At 37.7% G+C, this 26,992-nt stretch overlaps 2 protein-coding genes across 17 annotated transcripts in view; both read left to right on the forward strand.

Annotated features, from left to right (window-relative positions):
• Positions 1-26,992, forward strand: part of LOC130546377 (protocadherin alpha-C2-like) — a 193,296-nt gene that overhangs the window by 72,663 nt on the left and 93,641 nt on the right. For 2 of the 16 annotated variants that reach the window (XM_057321603.1, XM_057321629.1), the window contains exon 1: positions 583-3,094. The exons of 6 other annotated variants lie outside the window; for them this stretch is intronic. In XM_057321603.1, the coding sequence (XP_057177586.1) occupies positions 689-3,094 (2,406 nt within the window). In that variant the 5' untranslated portion in view covers positions 583-688. Of the gene's footprint in view, positions 1-582; positions 3,095-3,757; positions 6,277-7,317; positions 9,840-14,226; positions 16,740-23,156; positions 25,712-26,992 lie in introns of those variants that run through there. 8 more of the 16 variants (XM_057321601.1, XM_057321626.1, XM_057321599.1 and 5 more) reach the window with 4 other exon arrangements.
• Positions 20,046-22,676, forward strand: LOC130546382 (protocadherin beta-16). Its single transcript, XM_057321643.1, has one exon. The coding sequence runs from the start codon at positions 20,181-20,183 to the stop codon at positions 22,659-22,661; it is 2,481 nt and encodes an 826-aa protein (XP_057177626.1). The 5' UTR covers positions 20,046-20,180; the 3' UTR covers positions 22,662-22,676.

Genomic DNA, 26,992 nt, shown 5'->3' on the forward strand with positions numbered 1-26,992 from the left:
AGGAACTATACGCCTTTATCAGGCATTCTCATAATATCCATTGCTCTTCTAAGCCGTTTGTAAAGTAGCGTATTTGTTTTCGGTCACTTTCAGAGGTTAAATGAATTTTTATAACAAATGTAAAATTACATCTCACTTATAAAAAATAATTATTAATTGGTTGAAGAACTGAATAATAACGCTTATATTTTATTTAAAAAGTTGATTTTGTAAAAGTAGTTCAAAGCTATGTTTTCGTCCACTAATTTAAGCGAAGTCAATTGGTTTCAGCACCATAAACGCGGAAAGTGCCTGTGCAGACTTTTTTACTTTAGGCTTTTGAAGACGTGATATTTTCAATCGCTTTCCAAAATCATTCACTTTAAAGTATATGACGTTTAAAAATGCATTTGAATATACAGTAATAATACTTTCTGTGGCTAGCTTGCTTTATTCCTCTCGGTTTTTCGTAAAATACACGAATATTGCGATATAAAGAACATACTCAGAGTGTCGCTATTCACCAACAGTGCAGAGTAATGCGTCTCCCCTCCTACATTTAATATATGCAACAGCAGCTCTATCTGTTATGAAAGCAGCACAAAATGGAGTAGTCGTCCGTCGACGATAGGAATTTCTTTTTTACAGTAGCCTAAGCGTTAAGAGTACACGTTGGATAAATAAACTTATCAACATTAACACTCCAAATATGGAAAACGGATTCTCAGTTCCTTTTTGTGCATCTTTAGTTCTCCTTGTGTTTCCTACGAACATATTTTGTGCAGATCTGAACTACAATGTTCCAGAAGAAATGAAGCGCCAATATGTGATCGGAAATGTGGCCAAAGATCTCGGGATTAATGTAAAACAACTGTCCGATCGAAAGGCTCGAATAGACACCGAGGATAACAGCAAACGGTATTGTGATATTAATCTAAATTCTGGCAATTTAATCGTGGCAGAGACAATAGACCGGGAGGAGCTTTGCGGTTCACGATTTTCCTGCATTCTCAGTTATGAGCTTGTACTAGAAAATCCTCTTGAAGTGCATCGCATTTTACTACAAATTCAGGATATAAATGACAATGCACCTCGTTTTCCAAATGAGCGCATTAACTTTGAAATCACAGAATCAGCAGTTAAGGGTCAGCGATTCCGTTTGCTTGAGGCACATGACTCCGACACTGGACATAATGCAGTGAAGAGCTACTCACTACAGAAAAATGAACATTTTGCTTTAAGTGTACGTGAGACTGCAGATGGAGGAAAATATGCTGAGCTTGTACTGGAAAAGGAACTGGATCGTGAACAACAGAAGGATATTGACATGATACTCATAGCAACTGATGGTGGTACACCACAGAGATCTGGTACTGCTGTCATACACATTACTGTTCTAGATGCAAATGATAATGTGCCAGTATTCAGTCAGTCTGTTTATAAGGTTACTCTGCCTGAAAATACACCACCGGGTACATCAGTAATCACAGTGAGTGCAACAGATGCCGATGAAGGTCCAAACGGTGAAGTATCATATGAATTCAGCAGAATTTCAGATAAGGCTGCAAAAATATTTTTTATTGATAAAACGAAAGGACAGATTTTGGTGATTGGAGAAATTGATTACGAAAATGAAAAAGAATATGAAATGGGAATCCATGCTCAAGACGCATCTGGATTATCATCAACTGCTAAAGTAATTGTAGATATAAGTGACAGGAATGACAACCCACCCAGAATCATTCTGAAGTCTTTGAATAACCTGATACCTGAGAATTCAATGCCAGGTACTGAAGTGGGTATCATTAATGTTCAAGACAAAGATTCAGGAGAAAATCGGCAGATTCGTTGCTCTGTTCAGCCAAATGTTCCTTTTAGACTAAACCCATCTATTAAGAATTATTTCTCTCTAGTAACTACAAACGCTTTAGATCGAGAGAAAGAATCAGATTACAACATAACTGTCACAGCAACTGATGGGGGATCTCCACCATTATCCACCTCCATGACAATTCATTTATCCATCTCTGATGTGAATGACAATCCACCTGTCTTTGAGCAGCAGTCCTACAGTGCTTATGTGACAGAAAACAACAAACCAGGCACATCTGTTTGTTCTGTCAGTGCAAACGACCCAGACTGGAGACAGAACGGAACTGTGGTTTATTCTCTGGTTTACAGTGAGATCAATGGTGTTGCAGTTTCCTCATGTATATCTATTAATGGAGATACCGGAGTGATCCATGCTGTAAGATCATTTGATTATGAGCAGTTCAGAAACTTCACAGTCCAAGTTGTTGCCCGAGATAACGGATCCCCTCCACTCAGCAGTAACGTGACAGTGAAAGTCTTCATAACAGATGAGAATGATAACTCTCCACAGATATTATACCCTGTTCCAGACGGAAAATCTTCAATGACTGAGATTCTGCCTAAAACAACTCTCTCAGGTTCTCTGGTGTCAAAGGTGATCTCTGTGGATGCTGATTCTGGACAGAACGCATGGCTCTCCTATCAGATCATGAAATCTACCTATCCGGGACTTTTCAGCATTGGTCTCCATAGTGGAGAGATCAGAACGCAACGAGACATTTCTGAATCTGACATTATGAAGCAGAACATCATTATTTCAGTGAAGGATAATGGACAACCATCTCTCTCTACAACATGTGCTGTAAATTTATTAATTTCTGACAACCTTTCTGAAGTTCCAGAACTTAAAGATATGACTTATGCGGAGAGCAACTCTAAATTAACATCATATTTGATCATTGCATTGGTGTCCGTGTCCACCTTTTTCCTGACATTTATTACACTGATTGTGGCCCTGAAGGTTTGTCGCAGGCGAAAGCCCAGACTGTTGTTTGATGGAGCAGTGGCAATGCCCAGTGCCTATCTGCCTCCAAACTATGCAGATGTGGATGGAGCAGGAACTCTCCGCAGCACATACAATTACAACGCTTATCTTACTACGGGATCCCGCACCAGTGACTTCAAGTTTGTTAGATCGTATAATGACAACACACTTCCAGCTGAAGGAACTCTGAAACAGGAACACAACAGATTGTTTGACCCAAACATATTAACATTAGACCTTACAGAAGATGACAGTGAGGTAAGATTTAATTCGCTCTTGTATATTATTTCTTATTACAAAAATTTGAGTACCCTCATTTACCTATACAGTTTTTGGAAAAAATAACACAAGTTAGAGTATTGTGGCATATCTTAAAGTGGGCAATGAATGAGAAAGTCTCAAGAAACTTTTAAACCATAAGCTTTAAAGCTATAAAGGTATCATTTATCTTCATCTTTTTATTGCAGGGAGCCTAACAATAATTTATTGCATTGGTAAAAAATAATTTAAAAAATAGATTATTTTACGTTATCAATTAAACAATAGGCTATATAATGTTGCATTCAGCATTTTTTAGAAAACATACAGAGGTTTACTTTATTTTTTTTGTCCTGTTGGCTTCCTTTATGTTTTTTGTTAATGAGCTTTTGAGGCCTTTATTAGTCAGTCTCATATCATCCATTGTTGTTCTATGCCGTTTGTAAAGTAGCGTATTTTATTTTCTGTCTGTCACTTACAAAGGTTATACGTCTTTTTAACCATAATTTTAAATTAACTCTCACTTTGAAACTGGTTTTTTGTCAAATACGCGAATGTTGCAATGAACAAAATATACTCAGAGCGTCGCTATTCACCAAGAGTGCAGAGTGATGCGTCTCACCTCCTACATTTAATATACGCAACAGCAGCACTGTCTGTTAGAAAACAACGGCACAAAACGGAGTAGTCGTTCGTCGATGCTGAGAAAATTATTGAAATTGCATCAATATTTTCTTTTGGGTAAATAAACCATAGGCAACATCAATTATTCAAATATGCAACACGGATTTTTATTTTATTTTTGTGGGTGTTTCGTTGCTCTCCTTGTCTTTCCTTTGAGAATCTATTGTGATCTGAGCTACGATGTTCCAGAAGAAATGAAGCTCCAGTATGTGATTGGCAATGTAGCCAAGGATCTCGGGATTAATGTAAAACAATTATCCGCTCGAAAGGCTCGGATAGACACAGAGGATAACAGCAAACGGTATTGTGATGTTAATCTAAATTCTGGTGATTTAATCGTGGTAGAGACTATAGACCGGGAGGAGCTTTGTAGTTCTCAAATTCCCTGCATACTCAGTTATGAGCTTGTACTAGAAAATCCTCTCGACGTGCATCGCATATTTCTGAAAATTCAGGATATAAATGACAACGCACCAAGATTTCCAAACGACCGTATCAATTTGGAAATCAGAGAATCAGCAGATAAAGGTCAGCGATTCCGTTTGTACGAGGCACATGATTCAGACATTGGACATAACGCAGTGAGGAGCTACTCAATACAGAAAAATGAACATTTTATTTTAACTGTACATGATACTGCGGATGAAGGAAAATATGCTGAGCTCGTACTAGAACAAGTACTGGATCGTGAACAACAGAAGGAAATAGACATGGTGCTCACAGCAACTGATGGTGGTACACCACAGAGATCTGGTACTGCTGTCATACACATTACTGTTCTAGATGCGAATGATAATGTGCCAGTATTCAGTCAGTCTGTTTATAAGGTTACTCTGCCTGAAAATACACCACCGGGTACATCAGTAATCACAGTGAGTGCGACAGATGCCGATGAAGGTCCAAACGGAGAAGTATCATATGAATTCAGCAGAATATCAGATAAAGCTGCAAAATTATTTTCTATTGATAAGATAACTGGACAAGTTGTGGTAACTGGAGAAATTGATTATGAAAATGAAAAAAAATATGAGATGGGAATTCACGCTCAAGATGCATCTGGATTATCATCGACAGCTAAAGTCATCATAGATATAAGTGACGTAAATGACAACCCGCCCAGAATCATTCTGAAATCGTTGAATAACCCGATTCCTGAGAATTCAATGCCAGGTACTGAAGTGGGTATCATTAATGTTCAAGACAAAGATTCAGGAGAAAATCGGCAGATTCGTTGCTCTGTTCAGCCAAATGTTCCTTTTAGACTAAACCCATCTGTTAAAAATTATTTCTCGCTAGTAACTACAAACGCTTTAGATCGAGAGAAAGAATCCGATTACAACATAACTGTCACAGCAACTGATGGGGGATCTCCACCATTATCCACCTCCGTGACAATTCATTTATCCATCTCTGATGTGAATGACAATCCACCTGTCTTTGAGCAGCAGTCCTACAGTGCTTATGTGACAGAAAACAACAAACCAGGCACATCTGTTTCTTCTGTCAGTGCAAACGACCCAGACTGGAGACAGAACGGAACTGTGGTTTACTCTCTGGTGTCCAGTGAGATCAATGGTGTTCCAGCGTCCTCGTTTACATCTGTTAATGGAGATACAGGGGTGATCCATGCTGTAAGATCATTTGATTATGAGCAGTTCAGAAACTTTACAGTCCAAGTTGTTGCCCGAGATAACGGATCCCCTCCACTCAGCAGTAACGTGACTGTGAAAGTCTTCATAACAGATGAGAATGATAACTCTCCACAGATATTATACCCTGTTCCAGACGGAAAATCTTCAATGACTGAGATTCTGCCTAAAATTACTCTCTCGGGTTCTCTGGTGTCAAAGGTGATCGCTGTGGATGCTGATTCTGGACAGAACGCATGGCTCTCCTATCAGATTGTGAAATCTACTGATCCGGGACTTTTCAGCATTGGTCTCCATAGTGGAGAGATCAGAACACAACGAGACATTTCTGAATCTGACAATATGAAGCAGAACATCATTATTTCAGTGAAGGATAACGGACAACCATCTCTCTCTACAACATGTGCTGTAAATTTATTAATTTCTGACAACCTCTCTGAAGTTCCAGAGCTTAAAGATATGACTTATGAGGAGAGCAAGTCTAAATTAACGTCATACTTGATCATTGCATTAGTTTCCGTGTCCACCTTTTTCCTTACTTTCATTACACTGATTGTGGCCCTGAAGGTTTGTCGCAGGAGAAAGCCCAGACTGTTGTTTGATGGAGCAGTTGCAGTCCCCGGCACATATCTCCCTCCTAACTATGCAGATGTGGATGGAACAGGAACTCTCCGCAGCACATACAATTACGACTCATATCTAACAACGGGCTCGCGCACCAGTGACTTCAAGTTTGTTAGATCGTACAATGACAACACACTTCCTGCTGGAGGCACTCTGAAACAGGAACACAACAGACATTTTGACCCAAACATAATGTCATTAGACGTTACAGAAGATGACGGTGAGGTAAGAAATTGATAACTCCTCTTTTTACAACAACCAATGCAGCTTCATTTAACAACTAAAGTTTTTTAAAATACCGGCAGTTAGAATATTATTGCATATCTTTAAAGTAAGCAAACAATGAGAAACTCAGTGTCACAGTTTATGCAAAAGCCTTAAGGCTATACTTAGGCTATATTATCGTAATGATTTCATTGCAGTGATCCTAACCCTTTATTGCAGTAAACTATTTAAAACGAATATAAAACAGAGATCTTTGATTTACAGAACAGTTGTTGTCATCATTTGTTGCTCCTCGCTCACAATTTACGTAACCAATAAAACAGAATACAATGTTGTTATTTAGCCATTTTTTAAACATACAGGGGTTTACGTTTTTAATGATATCTTTTGTCTCTTTTGTTTCCGTTCTAGTTTTGTTAATGAATTATTGCGCCCTTTATCACTCATTCCCATACTGTCAAATGCTGTTTCTAAGCCGTTTGTAAAGTAACTTATATTTCTTATAGTTCATTTCCGAACGTAAAATTAAGTTTTAGCATATTTTTACATTAAAGCTCGCTTTGAGCCTAATATATCGAATCTGGTTTTGTTATAAAAAAAAGAATTTATTGGTCGACGAACCGACTAAAAGCAGTTCTCTTTCGTTTGCGAAAATATATATATTTTTATTTTAAATTGGAAATTTTGTTTTCGTACATTCATTATGCGAAGTCTGCAGGTTTCAGCACCACAAACACGGACAGGGCCTGTACAGATTTTTCACTTTGGCCTTTAAGACGTAATATTTTTCTATTCCTTGCAAATGTTATTCACGTTAAAGTAGATTAGGCCTACATTTTCAAAATAATACACTTACGAAACAGTAGGCCTAATACTTCGGCCATTACCATGCTTTATCCCTTTCGGTTTTCCGTAAAATTCACATGATGCAATGAACAGAAAATACTCAGTGTGTCGCTATTCACTAAGAGTGCAGAGTGATGCGTCTCTCCTCCTACATTTAATGCATGCAACAGCAGCTCTGTCTGTTAGAAAACACCCGGCACAAAATGGAGTAGTCATCCTTCGAAGCTGGATTTTTTTGGAATACCATCAATTAAGATATTTTGGGCAAAAAAAAAAAACATAGGCAACATCAGCTAGGCTATCTAAATATGGAAAAAGGATTTTCAATTCCTTTTTGTGCGTGTTTTGTTACTCTCTTTTTATTTCCTCTGAGATTCTATTGTGCAGATCTGATCTACAATGTACCAGAAGAAATTAAGCGCCAGTATGTGATCGGAAATGTAGCCAAAGATCTGAGGCTTGATGTGAAACAATTGTCCTCTCGAAAGGCTCGGCTAGACACAGAGGATAACAGCAAACGGTATTGTGATTTTAATATAAAAACTGGTGATTTAATCGTGGCGGAGACAATAAACCGGGAGGAGCTTTGTGGTTCTCGCAGTTCCTGCATTTGCAGTTATGAGCTTGTACTAGAAAATCCTCTTGAAGTGCACCGTATAATTTTACAAATTCAGGATATAAATGACAACGCACCAAGATTTCCAAACGAGCGCATTAACTTTGAAATCACAGAATCAGCAGTTAAGGGTCAGCGATTCCGTTTGGAGGAGGCACATGATTCTGACATCGGACACAACGCAGTGAAGAGCTACTCGCTACAGAAAAATGAACATTTTGCTTTAAATGTTCATGAAACTGCAGATGGAGGAAAACACGCAGAACTCGTACTGGAAAAGGAACTGGATCGTGAAAAACATAAGGAGATCGATGTGATACTTACGGCAACTGATGGTGGTACACCACAGAGATCTGGGACTACTGTCATACACATTACTGTTCTAGATGCGAATGATAATGTGCCAGTATTCAGTCAGTCTGTTTACAAGGTTACTCTGCCTGAAAATACACCACCGGGTACATCAGTAATCACAGTGAGTGCGACAGATGCCGATGAAGGTCCAAACGGGGAAGTATCATATGAATTCAGTAAAATATCAGATAAAGCTGCAAAATTATTTTCTATTGATAAAAAAACAGGACAAATTGTGGTGATCGGACAAATTGATTATGAGGAAGAACAAAATTATGAAATGGGAATTCAAGCAAAAGACGCATCTGGATTATCATCGACAGCTAAAGTCATCATAGATATAAGTGACGTGAATGACAACCCACCCAGAATCATTCTGAAATCGTTGAATAACCTGATACCTGAGAATTCAATGCCAGGTACTGAAGTGGGTATCATTAATGTTCAAGACAAAGATTCAGGAGAAAATCGGCAGATTCGTTGCACAATTCAGCAAAATGTTCCTTTTAAACTAAACCCATCTATTAAGAATTATTTCTCTCTAGTGACTACAAACGCTTTAGATCGAGAGAAAGAATCAGATTACAACATAACTGTCACAGCAACTGATGGGGGATCTCCTCCATTATCCACCTCCATGACAATTCATTTATCCATCTCTGATGTGAATGACAATCCACCTGTCTTTGAGCAGCAGTCCTACAGTGCTTATGTGACAGAAAACAACAAACCAGGCACATCTGTTTCTTCTGTCAGTGCAAACGACCCAGACTGGAGACAGAACGGAACTGTAGTTTACTCTCTGGTGTCCAGTGAGATCAATGGTGTTCCAGCGTCCTCGTTTATATCTGTTAATGGAGATACAGGGGTGATCCATGCTGTAAGATCATTTGATTATGAGCAGTTCAGAAACTTTACAGTCCAAGTTGTTGCCCGAGATAACGGATCCCCTCCACTCAGCAGTAACGTGACTGTGAAAGTCTTCATAACAGATGAGAATGATAACTCTCCACAGATATTATACCCTGTTCCAGACGGAAAATCTTCAATGACTGAGATTCTGCCTAAAATTACTCTCTCGGGTTCTCTGGTGTCAAAGGTGATCGCTGTGGATGCTGATTCTGGACAGAACGCATGGCTCTCCTATCAGATTGTGAAATCTACTGATCCGGGACTTTTCAGCATTGGTCTCCATAGTGGAGAGATCAGAACACAACGAGACATTTCTGAATCTGACAATATGAAGCAGAACATCATTATTTCAGTGAAGGATAACGGACAACCATCTCTCTCTACAACATGTGCTGTAAATTTATTAATTTCTGACAACCTCTCTGAAGTTCCAGAGCTTAACGATATGACTTATGAGGAAAGCAACTCTAAATTAACCTCATATTTGATCATTGCATTGGTGTCCGTGTCCACCTTTTTCTTGACCTTCATTACACTGATTGTGGCCCTGAAGGTTTGTCGCAGGAGAAAGCCCAGACTGTTGTTTGATGGAGCAGTTGCAGTCCCCGGCGCATATCTCCCTCCTAACTATGCAGATGTGGATGGAGCAGGAACTCTCCGCAGCACATACAATTACGACTCATATCTAACAACGGGCTCGCACACCAGTGACTTCAAGTTCGTTAGATCGTATAATGACAACACACTTCCAGCTGAAGGAACTCTGAAACAGGAACACAACAGACATTTCCACCCAAACATTATATCATTAGATGTTACAAAGGACGACGATGAGGTAAGAGATTATCCACTCTTGTGGGCTCTGTATTATAATAATTCACGTAATCTTATTTATACTATACAGTATAAAAAACATTTAATGCCGCAGTTATAATATTATGATATATATTGCATCAAAGTGAGCAATTAAAAGAGAACCTTTCTTTCTTGCAATATAAAACGTCACAGTTTACAAGCTTTAAAAACTGTGTATAATCAGTGTCACTTACCTTTATGTGCTTATTTTATTGCAGGGAATCTAAATACAATTATTTCAATAGGGAACATTTTTACAAATAAACAGAGAGTTGTTTTTTCGAAATAATTTATCTCTTCATTTATAGCACCTCGCTTATATATTTTTTGCATTACCAATAAAACAGAAAAGAAAGTTGTTATCAGTTTTGGAATATATACAGAGATGTAATTGTTTAACGAGTTTTTATTATTATCTTTGTCTTTTGTTGATGAGCTATTTGGGCCTTTATCAGTTGTTCTCATATTATCCATTGCTTTTCTAAGCCATTTATAAAGTAGCATATTCGTTTTCGGTCATTTTCAAAAGTTATATACATTTTAAGCACTATTTTTTAATTAACTCTGGCTCATAAACAAAAGTTTACTGCATTATAAGCAGTATTTTTAAACTAACTCTCACTTATAAAAATGAGTATTGATTGGTCGAAGAATGAATAAAAAGGTTCTCTCTCATTTACGTAAATGGTTTTGTAAAATGAGTAATTATAAGCTATTTTTCGTTTATTATTTAGGCGAAGTCAACCGGTTTCAGCACCACAGACGCGGACAGCGCCTGTGCAGTCTTTTTTACTTGAGCATTTAAGACGTAATATTTTCAATTACTTTCCAATATCAGTTTAAAGTACATGGCGTTTAAAATTCTATTTGAAAATAGTAATACTTCCTGTTGTTAGACTTGCTATATTCCGATCGGTTTTAATACATAAATAATGCAATGAACAGAAAATACTCAGAGTGTCGCTACTCACCAACACTGCCGAGTGATGCATCTCTCCTCCTACATATAATACATGTAACAGCAGCTCTGTCTGTTAGAATACACCCGGCACAAAATGGAGTAGTCGTCTGTCGACGCTGTAAAAAATAGCATGCGTTTAAGAGTTATCGTACGGTAAATAAACACTAATTCAATATCAACTTTACCAATATGGAAAACGGACTCGCAATTCCTTTCTGTGGTTGTTTGGTGGCTCTTCTTGCGCTTCCTATGGAAATCTTTTGTGCAGATTTGAGCTACAATGTACCAGAAGAAATGAAGAGCCAGTATGTGATCGGAAATGTGGCCAAGGATCTCGGGATTAATGTAAAACAATTGTCCGATCGAAAGGCTCGGATAGACACAGAGGATAACAGAAAACGGTATTGTGATATTAATCTAAATTCTGGTGATTTTTTCGTGGTAGAAACTGTAGACCGGGAGGAGCTTTGTCGTTCTCGATTTCCCTGCATTCTCAGTTATGAGCTTGTACTAGAAGATCCTCTTGAAGTGCATCGCATTTTACTGCAAATTCAGGATATAAATGACAACGCACCACGATTTCCAAATGAGCGCATTCATTTTGAAATCGGAGAATCAGCAGATAAAGGTCAGCGATTCCGTTTGCTTGAAGCACATGATTCAGACACTGGACATAACGCAGTGATGAGCTACTCACTACAGAAAAATGAACATTTTACTTTAAGTGTACGTGATACTGCAGATGGAGGAAAATACGCCGAACTCGTACTTGAAAAAGAATTGGATCGTGAACAACAGAAGGAGATAAATATGATCCTTACAGCAACCGATGGTGGTACACCACAGAGATCTGGTACTGCTGTCATACACATTACTGTTGTAGATGCTAATGATAATGTGCCAGTATTCAGCCAGTCTGTTTATAAAGTTACTCTGCCTGAAAATACACCACCGGGTACATCAGTAATCACAGTGAGTGCGACAGATGCCGATGAAGGTCCAAACGGAGAAGTGTCATATGAATTCAGTAGAATATCAGATATGGCTGCAAAAACATTTTCTATGGACAAGACGACAGGACAGATTATGGTGATCGGAGAAATTGATTATGAAAATGAAAGAGAATATGAAATAGGAATTCACGCTCAAGATGCATCTGGATTATCATCAACTGCTAAAGTCATCATAGATATAAGGGACGTGAATGACAACCCACCCAGAATCATTCTGAAATCGTTGAATAGCCCAATACCTGAGAATTCAATGCCAGGAAGTGAGGTGGGTATCATTAATGTTCAAGACAAAGATTCAGGAGAAAATCGGCAGATTCGTTGCTCTGTTCAGCCAAATGTGCCTTTTAAACTAAACTCATCTGTTAAGAATTATTTTTCTCTAGTAACTACAAACGCTTTAGATCGAGAGAAAGAATCTGATTACAACATAACTGTCACAGCAACTGATGGGGGATCTCCACCATTATCCACCTCCATGACAATTCATTTATCCATCTCTGATGTGAATGACAATCCACCTGTCTTTGAGCAGCAGTCCTACAGTGCTTATGTGACAGAAAACAACAAACCAGGCACATCTGTTTCTTCTGTCAGTGCAAACGACCCAGACTGGAGACAGAACGGAACTGTAGTTTACTCTCTGGTGTCCAGTGAGATCAATGGTGTTCCAGCGTCCTCGTTTATATCTGTTAATGGAGATACAGGGGTGATCCATGCTGTAAGATCATTTGATTATGAGCAGTTCAGAAACTTTACAGTCCAAGTTGTTGCCCGAGATAACGGATCCCCTCCACTCAGCAGTAACGTGACTGTGAAAGTCTTCATAACAGATGAGAATGATAACTCTCCACAGATATTATACCCTGTTCCAGACGGAAAATCTTCAATGACTGAGATTCTGCCTAAAATTACTCTCTCGGGTTCTCTGGTGTCAAAGGTGATCGCTGTGGATGCTGATTCTGGACAGAACGCATGGCTCTCCTATCAGATCATGAAATCTACTGATTCGGGACTTTTCATCATTGGTCTCCATAGTGGAGAGATCAGAACACAACGAGACATTTCTGAATCTGACAATATGAAGCAGAACATCATTATTTCTGTGAAGGATAACGGACAACCATCTCTGTCTACAACCTGCGCGGTAAACTTAATAATTTCTGACAATCTTTCTGAAGTTCCAGAATTTAAAGATGTGACATATGAGGAGAGTGACTCCAAATTAACGTCATACTTGATCATTGCATTAGTGTCCGTGTCCACCTTTTTCTTGACGTTCATTATAATAATCCTGGCAGTGAAGGTTTGTCGCAGGAGAAAGCCCAGACTGTTGTTTGATGGAGCAGTCGCTATTCCAAGCTCTTATCTGCCTCCTAACTATGCAGACGTGGATTGTGCAGGAACTCTCCGCAGCACTTACAATTACGACGCGTATCTAACAACGGGCTCGCGCACCAGTGACTTTAAATTCATAAGATCTTACAATGAAAATACAATTCCAGCTGGTGACAATCTAAAATCAGACCAATGTGATTCTTTTGGGACACCTATTGTTAGTCTTATCAACACAGAAGAGGCGAACGAGGTAAGACATTTATGTATTTTCCCAGCTGCCCGATACATATTGTAAAATGTTCCATTTTAATAGTTACCAACTTAAAACCTTTTAACTAATAAAAATAAACAAAACGAATAAAAAACAAATTATTAAAAATTATGCATCTCGAAAATTCCTGTATAGGTGAATAACGCGGTGTGACTATGCTGTTAACCCTTAAGAAAATTAACAGTTTTTATTGTTTATTTAAATTTAAACCATGGCTTATTAAAATAAATATAAAGCTATGGACCATAAAACTATGGTTATTGTATCAAAATTGTAGGCAATGTAAAATAATAGTTCATTTTAAAAGATCACATGAAAAATAAATTACGAAGCGATATCATGTAATTCAAGTAAATCTAAAAATCTGAAATTGTGCGAAAGGTAAATGATCATCTGGAACAGTTAAGCATCTTAGAACCTTGAACGAGGGGAAACAAAAAATTTGAATTAAAAATAAAAAACACACAAATTCGCAATTGTAAGTAAAACAGTAGCCTAATACATTGTTGTAAGTGTAAGATATTGTTGCATTCAGAACAGAATGTGTTTTTTTAGGATATGATTTTCACTGCATCTGATTTAAACAGTGTCTGGTGTTGGGTCTGATGTTGACATGTTTCGTTGTCTTTGTCGTCGTGAGAAAATAATAGTTCTCTTTTTGAATTGGTTGCTGAATCCAAATAGACTGCAATATAAATCAAATTGTAATAAAGTGTAATGCGAGTCCTGAACTCAGAGGGTCGCTATTGACCAAGGATGCAGTAGACTTCCCTCCCACTGTTCTGATACTTTAAACGAGACACCTCTATCATACGCATCATTTTACGGTCTGTGGATCGATGTAAACATCCCAGCGGTTGTTGAAGGGCAAATTTAATATTATTGGCACCAATAATGGCATTAACGTTCGGATTCCTTTCTTGGGCGACATGTATCGTTTTCATTGTGCTGTTTGTGCGCAAAAGCAGTGGGGATTTAAGCTATTCCGTACCAGAGGAGACGAAACAAGGATCTGTCATAGGAAATATAGCCAAGGATCTCGGTCTTAAAACGGACGGGCTTTTGTTTCGCAAAGCTCGATTAGACACGGATGAAAACGGAAACCGTTTTTGTGAGATTAACCCGCAGAAAGGAGAATTTATTGTGGCGGATCGGATTGATCGAGAGGAGTTATGCGGTTCGAAATCATCTTGCATTTTGAAATATGATCTAGTCTTGGAAAATCCTTTGGAGCTGCATCGGATTTCAGTGAAAATAGAAGATGTAAATGACAACTCGCCCCGCTTTCCCAATGAACTGATCAAACTTGAAATTGGGGAATATGTTGCCACAGGAACACGTTTCCCCCTGGAAGAGGCGCACGATGCGGATGAGGGCCGTAATGGTATTCAAAATTATTCACTTGAGGAAAACGAACACTTTTCTTTTGCAGTTCATTCAAATTCAGATGGAGGAAAATACTGCGAACTGGTATTACAAAAAGAACTAGATCGGGAGCAAAAGAAAGATATGGATTTGGTACTTGCTGCAATCGATGGTGGAACTCCTGTAAGATCTGGTACAGTCGTTATTCATGTAATTGTTCTGGATGCTAATGATAATGTCCCCGTATTTACTCAGCCTGTTTATAAAGCCAGCGTTTTAGAAAACTCACCCTTGAATACCGTGGTGGTAACAGTAAGCGCTTTAGATGCTGACGAAGGAGTAAACGGAAATGTTGTGTATGAATTCAACAGAATTTCAGACAAGGCATCCAGGCTCTTTTCTATCGATAAGACCAGTGGGGAAATTAAAGTTATCGGACCGATAGACTACGAAGATAAAAACCACTATGAAATACGTATTCAGGCCAAGGATGGTTCCGGCTTGGCCTCTAATGCTAAAGTTGATATAGACATAATCGATCTTAATGACAATACTCCTGTTATATACTTGAAGTCTACAGAAAACCAAATCCCAGAGAATGCTGAGCCCGGCACTGAAGTGGCTATTATTAATATTCAGGATAAAGACACGGGGGATAATAAGAAGGTCTTATGTGCTATTCAGGAAAATGTTCCTTTTAAGCTAAACCCATCTATCAAAAATTATTATTCAATAGTGACAACAGGTCCTCTTGATCGTGAGCTTAAAAGCCATTACAACATAACTGTGACAGCGACCGATGGGGGCACACCGCCAATGTCATCGTTTACAAACATATATTTATCAGTTTCTGATATCAATGACAACCCCCCTGTATTTGTGGACCAATTATACAGCACTTACGTGACTGAGAACAACAAACCTGGCACATCTATTTGTTCTGTGAGGGCAACAGATCCAGACTGGAGGCAAAATGGCACCGTACTTTACTCTCTGGTACCCAGTGAAGTCAGTGGCATTCCCGTGTCTTCATATGTATCCATCAATGGAGATACTGGGGTGATTCATGCTGTCAGATCATTTGACTATGAGCAGTTCAGAAACTTTACAGTCCAGGCAGTTGCCAGAGATAATGGCTCTCCACCGCTCAGCAGTGCTGTGACAGTGAAAGTCTTCATAACAGATGAGAATGATAACTCTCCACAGATATTATACCCTGTTCCAGACGGAAAATCTTCAATGACTGAGTTTCTGCCTAAAACGTCTCTCTCTGGTTCTCTGGTGTCAAAGGTGATCGCTGTGGATGCTGATTCTGGACAGAACGCATGGCTCTCCTATCAGATCATGAAATCTACTGATCCGGGACTTTTCAGCATTGGTCTTCACAACGGAGAGATCAGAACACAACGAGATATTTTGGAATCTGATGATATGAAGCAGAATCTCATCATTTCATTGAAGGATAATGGACAACCATCTCGGTCTACAACCTGCACTCTTTATTTACTTCTTTCAGATAATCTTGCGGAAGTTCCAGACCTTAAGGACACAGTGTTTGAAGAGAATAATGCACAATTAACATCATACTTAATTATTGCACTGGTGTCAGTTTCCACATTTTTTATTACTTTTATTATTCTGGTTATGGCCGTGAAGGTTTGTCGCAGGCGAAAACCCAGACTGTTGTATGATGGAGCAGTTGCAGTCCCCAGCGCCTATCTGCCTCCCCACTATGCAGAGGTGGATGGAGCAGGAACTCTCCGCAGCGCTTATAACTATGACACATATTTAACCACGGGCTCACGCACCAGCGACTTCAAGTTCGTCTCATCTTACAATGAAAACACAATTCCTTCCCAAAATATGTGCAGTGACATTAATACAACCAACACATATAGTGACGAGGAAGGACACAAACCCAATTACCCCACCCTGGTAAATTATTAATATATTTTATATATAAATTCATAAAATGCTTGCACTTCTACAAAATCTTTCAGCATGTATTGTTTGGGCCTGCCATACTAGTATTTTTTTTCATGATTTTAGAAAAGGTCAGAAAGGCAGAACTCAATGAGTTTAGCCTTTTCTGTAAAAAAACAACAACACTGCATTAAACTCTTGGAAGTTTGAACACTCATTTTGACTGATGTGTATCTTTGGGTTACAAACAGGCATGTTTTAGCTCCAGGCCTTCATGGCTGTGTGAGAACGTCTATGTGAGAAAGTGTAATGGTCTGTTAATGTGTGGGGGGCTTTTTTGTGTTGTAAATCTTGAGTTTTGTAATGCTAGTGTGTAACAAGAACATTTATAACTTTTAGAAAGCATATTTAAATAAATATTTGTTTGCTGTTATTCTGAAATATTCAGTGTCATTGTGTTGTGGCTTTCTGATATATTTAAATCACCCAAAAATGTAATCATTTACTCACCCTCAGATTGTTCCAAACCTGTATAAATGTCTTTGTTCTGCTAAACACTAAGGAAGATATTTGGAAGAATGTCAGTAACCAAACAGATCTCATCCCAATTTACTTCCATAGTAGGGAAAATAAATACTATGGGAGTCAATGGGCGATGAGATGTGTTTGAATGAATGAGGCATTTATATTGCGCTTTATTGTGTATTGCTGTACACCCAAAGCGCTTTACAATCATATGAGGGGGGTCTCTCCTCAACCACCACCATTTTTTTGTTTACTGACATTCTTCCATTTATCTTCATTTGTGTTTAGCAGAGCAAATAAATATATACAGGTTTGGAACAATCTGAGGGTGAGTAAATGTTGACAGAATTTTCATTTTTTGGGTGAACTAGCCCTTAAGTCATAAAAATAAGCTCTTCAATGTGCATACAGGCTTGTGTTTGAGAGAATTTGTCCCTGATCATTCTTGTTTCTGTGGTGTATTAATGTAGCACCACTAAATAAATTGTCATAAATAGTCACTAACATTCTGCCTAACTTGTTACTTCTGACATTAATATGACGCTGTGGTGTCATTACTCAATTTATTGAAAATATCCGCTAATCAGGAGTTTCACTTAAACACTGAGATGACTTATTACTTTTCCACACATAGTTTCTGTTTGTTTATCATACTTGCGTGTTCAAGATTTACAGTAGTTTGCATCAATACCATATCATATGCAAAATCTGCAACAATATTTTACAATATTGTTAACAATAATAATAAAAATAAAAACTACGAACACTTTATAGAGTTTAACTTGAAATCTTAATCTTAAAATGCTGAAAAACTATACTGTAAGTTCATGTATGTTAATGAATATATTAATGTTAACAAATATAACCTTATTGTTCCCAAAGAGGGTTTACAGACCATATTCATATTGTGTAGTGTTTCCTTAAAGATCAATGACTGGTCATGTTGTAATGTTCCTGTTTGTCCTGAGCAGTGAAGTTGCACTTTTAGAAAACTCACTGGGACTGTATACTTAAAGAAGGTCACAACATTGCACAGTGTTTATCAAATTTATTAGAATGCCTATTGATCTAATAAAGAGAAACTCAAGTTATTTTAGGAATCTGTCAAAAAAATGTTTAAAACTAAATATTGTATTAGGCAAATAACAAACTGAAACAACTAAATAGTTTTGTTCACGTTTTTATACCCAATTTTGATTTGGCACATTCAACTTCTCTCAGAGGACAGAAATTAATCAAGCATTTAATTAACAGACCACCATTAAAACTTTTTTTCTATTAAGGACTGCAAATAAATAACTGTAATTAGGCATATGAATAAAAACAAAGAGTATTTCTTTTTCTCATTATGAATTAAAAAATTTGTGGATAACAACAATTATATTTTAGCACTAGAAATGCTACTGTGCTGAAAGAGCTTACACATGCTGGTGGATAAACCATTACAGAAACATAAAAACATATTTTGGTAATATGCTGTTAGTTTAGGGCAGCTATGCCACAAACATTTAATTGGGTGTTGGTGTAACATTTGAAGAGTTCATAAAAAAAAAAGAGTTTTTTTCGCAAATCAAAAATCACGTTGTGCATTCCAAGCAATATAAATAAAAACAGAGTCATCTGTTTTCACAAATAAACTCTTCATTTGTTAAGTAAATACATATTTGGTACAAATTTGATGTACTAATTAGCACTCTTTATGTGCAAATGTGTTTTTTTTATACTGCCCTGATGAGCATTGCCCTTTTTTGACACTGCACTATTCTTTACTGCATTCTCTGCACATTGGCTACATAATGTTAAGATCTAGTTTTTAACATTTGAGACAATTGCGGGGGTGGGGAGGGGGGGCTTTATAAGAACAATTGCAAAAGGGTGCAAATATTAAATGATGCTCAATAACGCAATATATTGTACATTAACAGCCATGGGGATGTATCTGTTTGAACAGGATGACCTGTGAGAAATATGTAAATATCCTGCTGACTTTAATCATTTACATAAATTGTTTACAGAGAGTTATGTAAATTCAAAATCACAGTTTTGACCAATAGTATAAAACATGTTGATTTTCTTCTAACTGACCTTGATTCTTCTTAAAAATGCTTACACTACACAGAAACACTCATAACCTTTTAAATCTCACTTTTGTCTTTTCATGCCCTTCTCTGTGAATCAACGCTGGATGTTTCTCTACAGGTAAGACATAATCTTACTTCCTAAATTCTAAATTATTGTTGAAGACTTTTGGACAATCTGGATTATAACAACAGTAATTTAGTAGATTTACAAGAATCCAAAGTATTGTAATGAGAGAAAAAAAAGGTGCATCTCTGTCAAGGATTTGGTCTGATGAATAGTACAGTTGTATGTGTTTTTCCTAACTATTAAGTTTTTGTATTTTTTGAAAGAATTTTTCTTTTTCACAGTTTAAATCTTTATAGGTTTACCATAACAAGTTTAAATACTATTATCTAATATTGTACCTTGCTATAGTCATTTATAAATGTGGCTTTGTGTATACCTGGCAAGTGTTGACAGAGTTTGCTTTTGTCATTGTGTCCCTGTATTGGATCTATCGGGTGCTGTTCATTCCGATGGTGCTGAAATGATTTGCGATATCCCATGTTGTCCCGTAACTGATTAAACAGCCTGTGTCTCACATATAAATCGCTTTTTTATTGTTAAATGGCTGTATACGCACTGTAGTAGCATACTGTACATTGTTAGTGTTACCTAACCAGGACTACTGGCCTTGTATTTGCAACTCTAGAACTGTAAGTGCCGCTGTTGAATAACAGCTGAAGAGTCTTTGCCGAGTAATTTGTCCGACGTTTGTAGTTTGGTCAGATGAAGCCTTTTATTTGTACGGAAAGGACATAAATGTGTATTTTGATGTTTTCGTATTTCGTTTGATGATTTAAAACGATGGATTTTTTACGCTCGTTCAGCAGTTCACACAACCCTTGGATGGTTAGCACACGCTTAAAATGGCAGATTATGTTTTTAATTCTCTGCTTTTATGGAATGGACGTCGTCTTTTGCAGTGCGCGATATTCTATACCTGAGGAAATGCCAGAGGGATCATTTGTTTGCAACATCGCTAAGGACCTGGGGATTGAGATAAGTAGACTCATATCTGGAAAAGCTCGCGTTGTAACAAAGGGCGGTAGACAGTACGTTGACTTGAGCCGAGACAAAGGCACTCTAGTTATTAAAGAAAGGATTGATCGCGAGGAGCTCTGTAAGCAAACAACGCCTTGCAGCTTTAGCTTCGATCTTATCGTTGAAAACCCCATTCAGTTGCATCGGGTCACCGTAGAGGTGCAAGATATTAACGACAATGCACCGTTGTTTCCGAAAGAATATGTTAATATAAGTATAGCTGAAAACGCAGTATTGGGAGCTCGCTTCCCTTTGGATAGTGCTATAGACACAGATGTAGGCCTAAATGGTATACAAAGCTATAAATTACATCCAAGTGATAGGTTTAAACTGGATGTTCACAGCCAGACCGATGGCAGCAAATACATTGAGATGGTTTTACAGCGCGAGCTGGATCGGGAAGAACTACATCAGATTAAATTGATTCTAGTTGCAACTGATGGTGGCTCACCTCAGAAATCAGGCACAGTAAAAATACATGTTACTGTGGTGGATGTTAATGATAATGCTCCTGTGTGTAAACAGCTCGTTTTTAAAACTGAAGTTAGTGAATTTTCTACTTCTGGTACTGTCATAGGTACTGTTAGCGCTAATGATGCTGACGAAGGGGTAAATGGCCACGTTTCGTATTCCTTAGCCCTTGCAAACAAAAAAGCAAGAGAGCTTTTCGAGATAAATTCAAATACAGGAGAGATTACACTTTTTGCTAATTTAGATTATGAATCTCAAAATAATCATCAATTAAAAATTTATGCAAGAGACAAAGGAGGCCTCTCTGATACGTGCACAATTGTTATAGATGTTATTGATGAAAATGATAATTCTCCAACAATACAACTAATGTCCTTTTCAAACACAATTCCTGAAAATGCCCCAGTAGGAACGACTATAGCTGTCATAAACGTAGAAGATGCCGATTCTGGTAGAAATGGTGTTGTTGAGTGTTCAATAAATCAAAACATCCCATTTAAGATTGAATCATCTCTCTCTGACTATTACAGCTTGATCACTGATGACATGCTTGATCGAGAAAGTCTTGCTGAATATAACATTACGATCCTGGCATTAGATCAAGGAACTCCACCACGGTACGCTAACAAAACTGTTACAGTGAAAATTTCCGATGTCAATGACAACACGCCTAAATTTGATTCGGAAGATTATAAAACATTTATTAACGAAAATAACTCTCCTGGCATACCTATTCTGACTGTTAAAGCACATGACGCTGATTCAGGTCCCAATGCGCAATTAGCTTATTTTTTAAAGGATGTAGATATGCACGGGGCACGACTAGACTCTTTCGTTTCAGTAAATTCTGAAACTGGCGCAATTCACGCAGTAAAATCGTTTGACTTTGAACATCTGAAATCTTTCGCTTTTAACGTGACAGCTCGAGATGGAGGGTCCCCACCCTTAAGCTCGGAGGTGACGATAAACATAAATATTCAGGATCAGAATGACAACGCTCCTCAGGTTCTGTATCCTCTGCAAACTGCTGGTTCTATGGTGGCTGAGATTGTGCCTCGTTCTGCGGATGTTGGTTATCTGGTCACTAAAGTTGTGGCTGTTGATGTGGACTCTGGACAGAATGCCTGGCTCTCCTATAAACTACAGAAAGCTACAGACAGAGCGCTGTTTGAAGTGGGTTTACAGAATGGAGAAGTAAGAACTGTGCGGCAGGTGACTGATAAAGATGCTGTGAAACAAAAACTCACCGTTGTTGTGGAGGATAACGGACAGCCCTCACGCTCAGCTGTGGTCACCATTAATGTGGCAGTTGCTGATAATTTTCCTGAAGTGCTTTCAGAATTTACGGACTCTGGATATACCAAAGAATATGATGTGAACCTGACATTTTATTTAGTTCTTGCGCTGGCTGCTGTCTCTTTCCTGTTCATTACTTGCGTAGTTGTTATAATGTCAATAAAAATCTACAAATGGAGACAATCACGCATCTTCTATCAATCCAATCCACCTGTTATTCCATACTACCCACCAAACTACACAGATACAGGAATTACTGGACCTCTTCCACACGGATATAATTATGAAGTGTGCATGACTACAGACTCGAGGAAAAGCGACTGTAAGTTTTCCACGCTCGGCGGTCAGAATGTTGTGGTGATGGATCCAAGTTTCACAGAAACTATGCAGCGCGCAATGAAAGACATCAACTGCTTGGAAGACCCTAGTTTGCCCGAAATGGTAAGACCAGAAAATCAAATTAAAATGTTGATGTAATATTGACCACACATGTGAAACCATTTAAATGTGTTTTATATTGCAAATCCAAATAGCTGGCTTTATTCGAAACGAAAATAAAACAGAATTAACTTAACTTTTAGGCTACGCCAACGAAAATTAAAACTTTTTAAAATCTGAATTATACGTAGGAAAAAAAAACGTTCCACAGTGCAAATAAATATACTGAATAATAAAAGGGGAATAAAATTGCCCGTTGTACTAAGTCCAATCTTCCAAACATAACTGGTCGTTTAGGATGAGATGAAATAGAACGGTCTCATTTGTTCCTTTAAATCGATAATTTACTAAATTAATAACCTATTTCCATAAACTTAGGTTCTGCTTAAATTTTTGCTGTTCATTGATATCAACCGTAAGGGCCGCTGTTGGCTTGCAGAAATGTGTAGCCTGATCTCATGATTTGCTACCGCCCGCTAAGAGAAGCAGGGGTGATGCTGTTCGGGCTATTCTGGTGGAGATAAAAAAAAGTGCCGATAGGGAAAGCTTAATTTTACCGACAAGCAGCAGATGAAGTGGATTATTGTGTGAATACTTCGATTGTTGCACGTCTTTGGGGGCCATTAATCGGTGAGCTTTTTAAAATGATTGGGATAACTGTACGCACGAGGCTTATTGCAAATCAATCGCGAAGACAACCTTTGGATCATATTTTCGTTTGGAGGGTCTTATTCATTATGACTTTTTGTTATATCTCAGACATTAGTACACAAATACGATACTCCATTCCAGAGGAGATGAAGAAAGGATTTCTTATCGGGAATATAGCTCATGATCTTGGTTTTGATGTTCAAAGACTGCGCTCGGGTCGGGCTCGTATCGTATCTGGCGACAACACTCAATACGCAGAGCTAAAAACAGACAAAGGGACTTTGGTTGTAAATGAGAGAATTGACCGAGAGCAGCTTTGCGCTGAAACCACTCCGTGCAGCTTCACCTTTGAAATAATACTTGATAATCCAATGGAACTACACCATGTTACGGTTGAAATACTGGATATAAACGATCACTCGCCAGCATTTACTAAAGAACAAATAATTATTGAAATAAGTGAATCGGTAACACCAGGAACTCGTTTTCTACTGGGTAGCGCACATGATTCTGATGTGGGCGTGAATGGTATCCAAGACTATATAATGTCACCCAATGATAATTTTATTTTAAAGCAGCATGCACGGCCAAGTGGTGTCAAATATGCTGAAATGGTTCTTCAGAGGCCTCTAGACAGAGAGAAATATTCACGAATTTCTCTCGTCGTCACAGCAGTCGATGGAGGAAATCCGCAAAGATCTGGTAATGTTAAAATCGAGGTTACTGTACTAGATGTAAATGACAACGCGCCTGTATTCAACCAGTCGGTTTACAGAGCTATAATAGCAGAAAATGCGCCAGAGGGAACGCAAATAACTATTGTTAATGCTAGTGATGCAGACAATGGAGTAAATAAAATAGTTTCTTATAGCTTTGCGAATTCAAAAATCATTGATGAGATTTTTAAGATAAATGAAAGCACTGGTGTCGTAACTTTAAATGGGGTGCTTGATTACGAAAAAACAAATAAATATGAATTTGATATCGAAGCAAAGGACCAGGGAGGTTTAGGAGACTCTGCTAAAGTAATTGTTGAATTGATTGATGTAAATGATAATGCACCGGTTATTAGCGTTATGTCATTTTCAAGCCCAGTGAGTGAGGACGCACCTCTTGGAACCACCGTGGCGATCCTCAATGTTAAAGATCTGGATTCAGGTGAAAATGGTCAGGTTCGATGTACAGTTGATCGAAATATGCCATTTAAACTTCAGTCCTCATTACGACATTACTACACGTTAGTAACTGACGCTGCTTTAGATCGTGAACGTGTGGTAGAATATAACATCACCATCACAGCTACTGATTCGGGGTCACCTGCGCTTTCCAGTCAGAAAACATTACATTTTAAAATATCAGATGTTAACGACAATCCTCCTAAGTTCCAAAAAAGTGTTTTCACAACATATATTACTGAAAATAATCAACCTGGTGTGTCCATATTCACTTTTAGTGCTCAAGACGATGACTGGAACCAGAACGCTCGAATTTCGTATTTTCTAAATGAGACTTCAGTGGGTGGAGCCCCTGTTTCATCTTTAATATCAATATATGCTGACAGTGGAGTGGTACACGCATTGCGCGCTTTTGACTACGAGCAAATACAAAGTCTTCAGGTTATTGTGAAAGCACAAGATGGAGGCTCTCCACCTCTCAGCACAAATGTGACTTTAGATATTATAATACAAGATCAGAATGACAACGCTCCTCAGATTCTGTATCCTGTACAGACTGGTGGTTCTGTGGTGGCCGAGATTGTGCCTCGTTCTGCAGATGTTGGCTATCTCGTCACTAAAGTGGTGGCTGTTGATGTGGACTCTGGACAGAATGCCTGGCTCTCCTATAAACTACAGAAAGCTACAGACAGAGCGCTGTTTGAAGTGAGTTTACAGAATGGAGAAATAAGAACTGTGCGACAAGTGAATGATAAAGATGCTGTCAAACAAAAACTCACTGTTGTTGTGGAGGATAACGGACAGCCCTCACGCTCAGCTGTGGTCACCATTAATCTGGCAGTTGCCGACAGCTTTCCGGTGATCTCAGAATTTACGAACTCCGGGCATACCAATCAATACGATGACACCCTGACCTTTTATTTAGTTCTTGCACTGGCAGCTGTCTCTTTCCTGTTCATTACCTGCGTTGTTGTCATAATATCAGTTAAAATTTACAGATGGAGACAGTCTCGCTTGTATCAGTCAAATCTTCCGGTTATTCCGTATTATCCATCGTATTACGCAGATACAGGAGTTACTGGAACTCTTCCACACGCCTATAATTATGAAGTGTGCATGGCTACTGACTCAAGAAAAAGTGAATGTAAGTTTTCTACACTCGATGGTCAAAGTGTTTTAGTGGTTGACCCAAGTTTTACTGAGACGATGCAGCGCGCAATGAAGGACAAGAACTTCTTAGAAAATCGCGAGTTCCCTGAAATGGTAAGAACAACTTTTTATTAAATGCTCAATATATTTTAAAATTGACAATAAGAAAATGTTGTGAGACTATTTAAAATCTATTACATGTTGAAAATTATAATTGATTGTATTTTTAGATTAAATACCAAAAACATTTGATTGAATCAACCCAAATCATTTTAAAGATTAAATCAAGTCAAAGCAATAAATCCTATTTAACACTACCTTAAATTAATATATTTAATATTTCAGTATTACACATGGGTGTTAATAACAAGTCATTAAGATTTTAACCTGGAACATGTTTATTTTTATATTTGTAATTTAATACACAGGAATCCTTGAAAATGTGCTGCGGTAAAGACATGTTGCAGAAATGACATTTTTGCTAATATTGCAGCTAATTGGTAGCTAGTAAGGTCGACTACATTGGCTTTGAATCTTAGCATCTTAATATAAACGAATTAAACAGTAATATACATTTATTTTTAAAATGTAGTTCAAAGTACAGAATTACTAAGCTGTATGGTAAGGACACACAATAAATACTGACACAGAAAATATAATATTTACCCTGTATTTTGGCGATCTTGTTAGTGAGGTAGGCTAATCTGTCAGCAATGTGCTCATGTGGTGATTTCTGTTTCCATAGAAACTAGACTTGTTTGTGTTTGATAAAACTTCATTGTAAAAGCCTTTTTTCATTGATGTGGAAAGGACTCAGAAGTGTGGGACAGGCACATTTACTTCATAAAATGATCAAACTGATCAGTAAAATATACAAAAACATTCACGATGCTGTAAATATACAAAAACATTTATGATGCTGTAAATTAATATGTATATTAAACAATTCCATTTGAAATAATGTCATAATTCAATAATCTTATTTAATATATCTTAATATTGTGAGTTGGGGACATGAACAAAATCGAAGTTTGGACCTATAAATGCTAACACATTTGATAGTAAATCACATTAATCATTAATATATTTTTTAAGGTGTGTGATGACACTGTGAATATATTTATAAAGCGTCATATGACAAATTTTGACGTACATTTAAAATTTCAGTGCCCGCAGTTGCAGAAACACATGAAAAGGGACAAATCAAATGGCATTTCCAGTAATTTAAGTCTTAATCATAATGACCAGAAGGATGACCATTGCTTGAAATTATGCCGATGTTGTATTTTAGGCCTACTATTAAGTGTCAAATTTATATATTTTGTGCCTTATAACTTACTTTACTGAAAGATTTGATTGATTATGTAGGTACGAGTTTTACAAATTATAGTTTAT

This window comes from Triplophysa rosa, linkage group LG22, assembly GCF_024868665.1.
Source record: "Triplophysa rosa linkage group LG22, Trosa_1v2, whole genome shotgun sequence".
Taxonomy (NCBI): domain Eukaryota; kingdom Metazoa; phylum Chordata; class Actinopteri; order Cypriniformes; family Nemacheilidae; genus Triplophysa; species Triplophysa rosa.

Bases quoted from the DNA above. Each gene is read 5' to 3' on its own strand.
- LOC130546382 (XM_057321643.1), top strand. From the start codon at position 20,181: ATGGATTTTTTACGCTCGTTCAGCAGTTCACACAACCCTTGGATGGTT.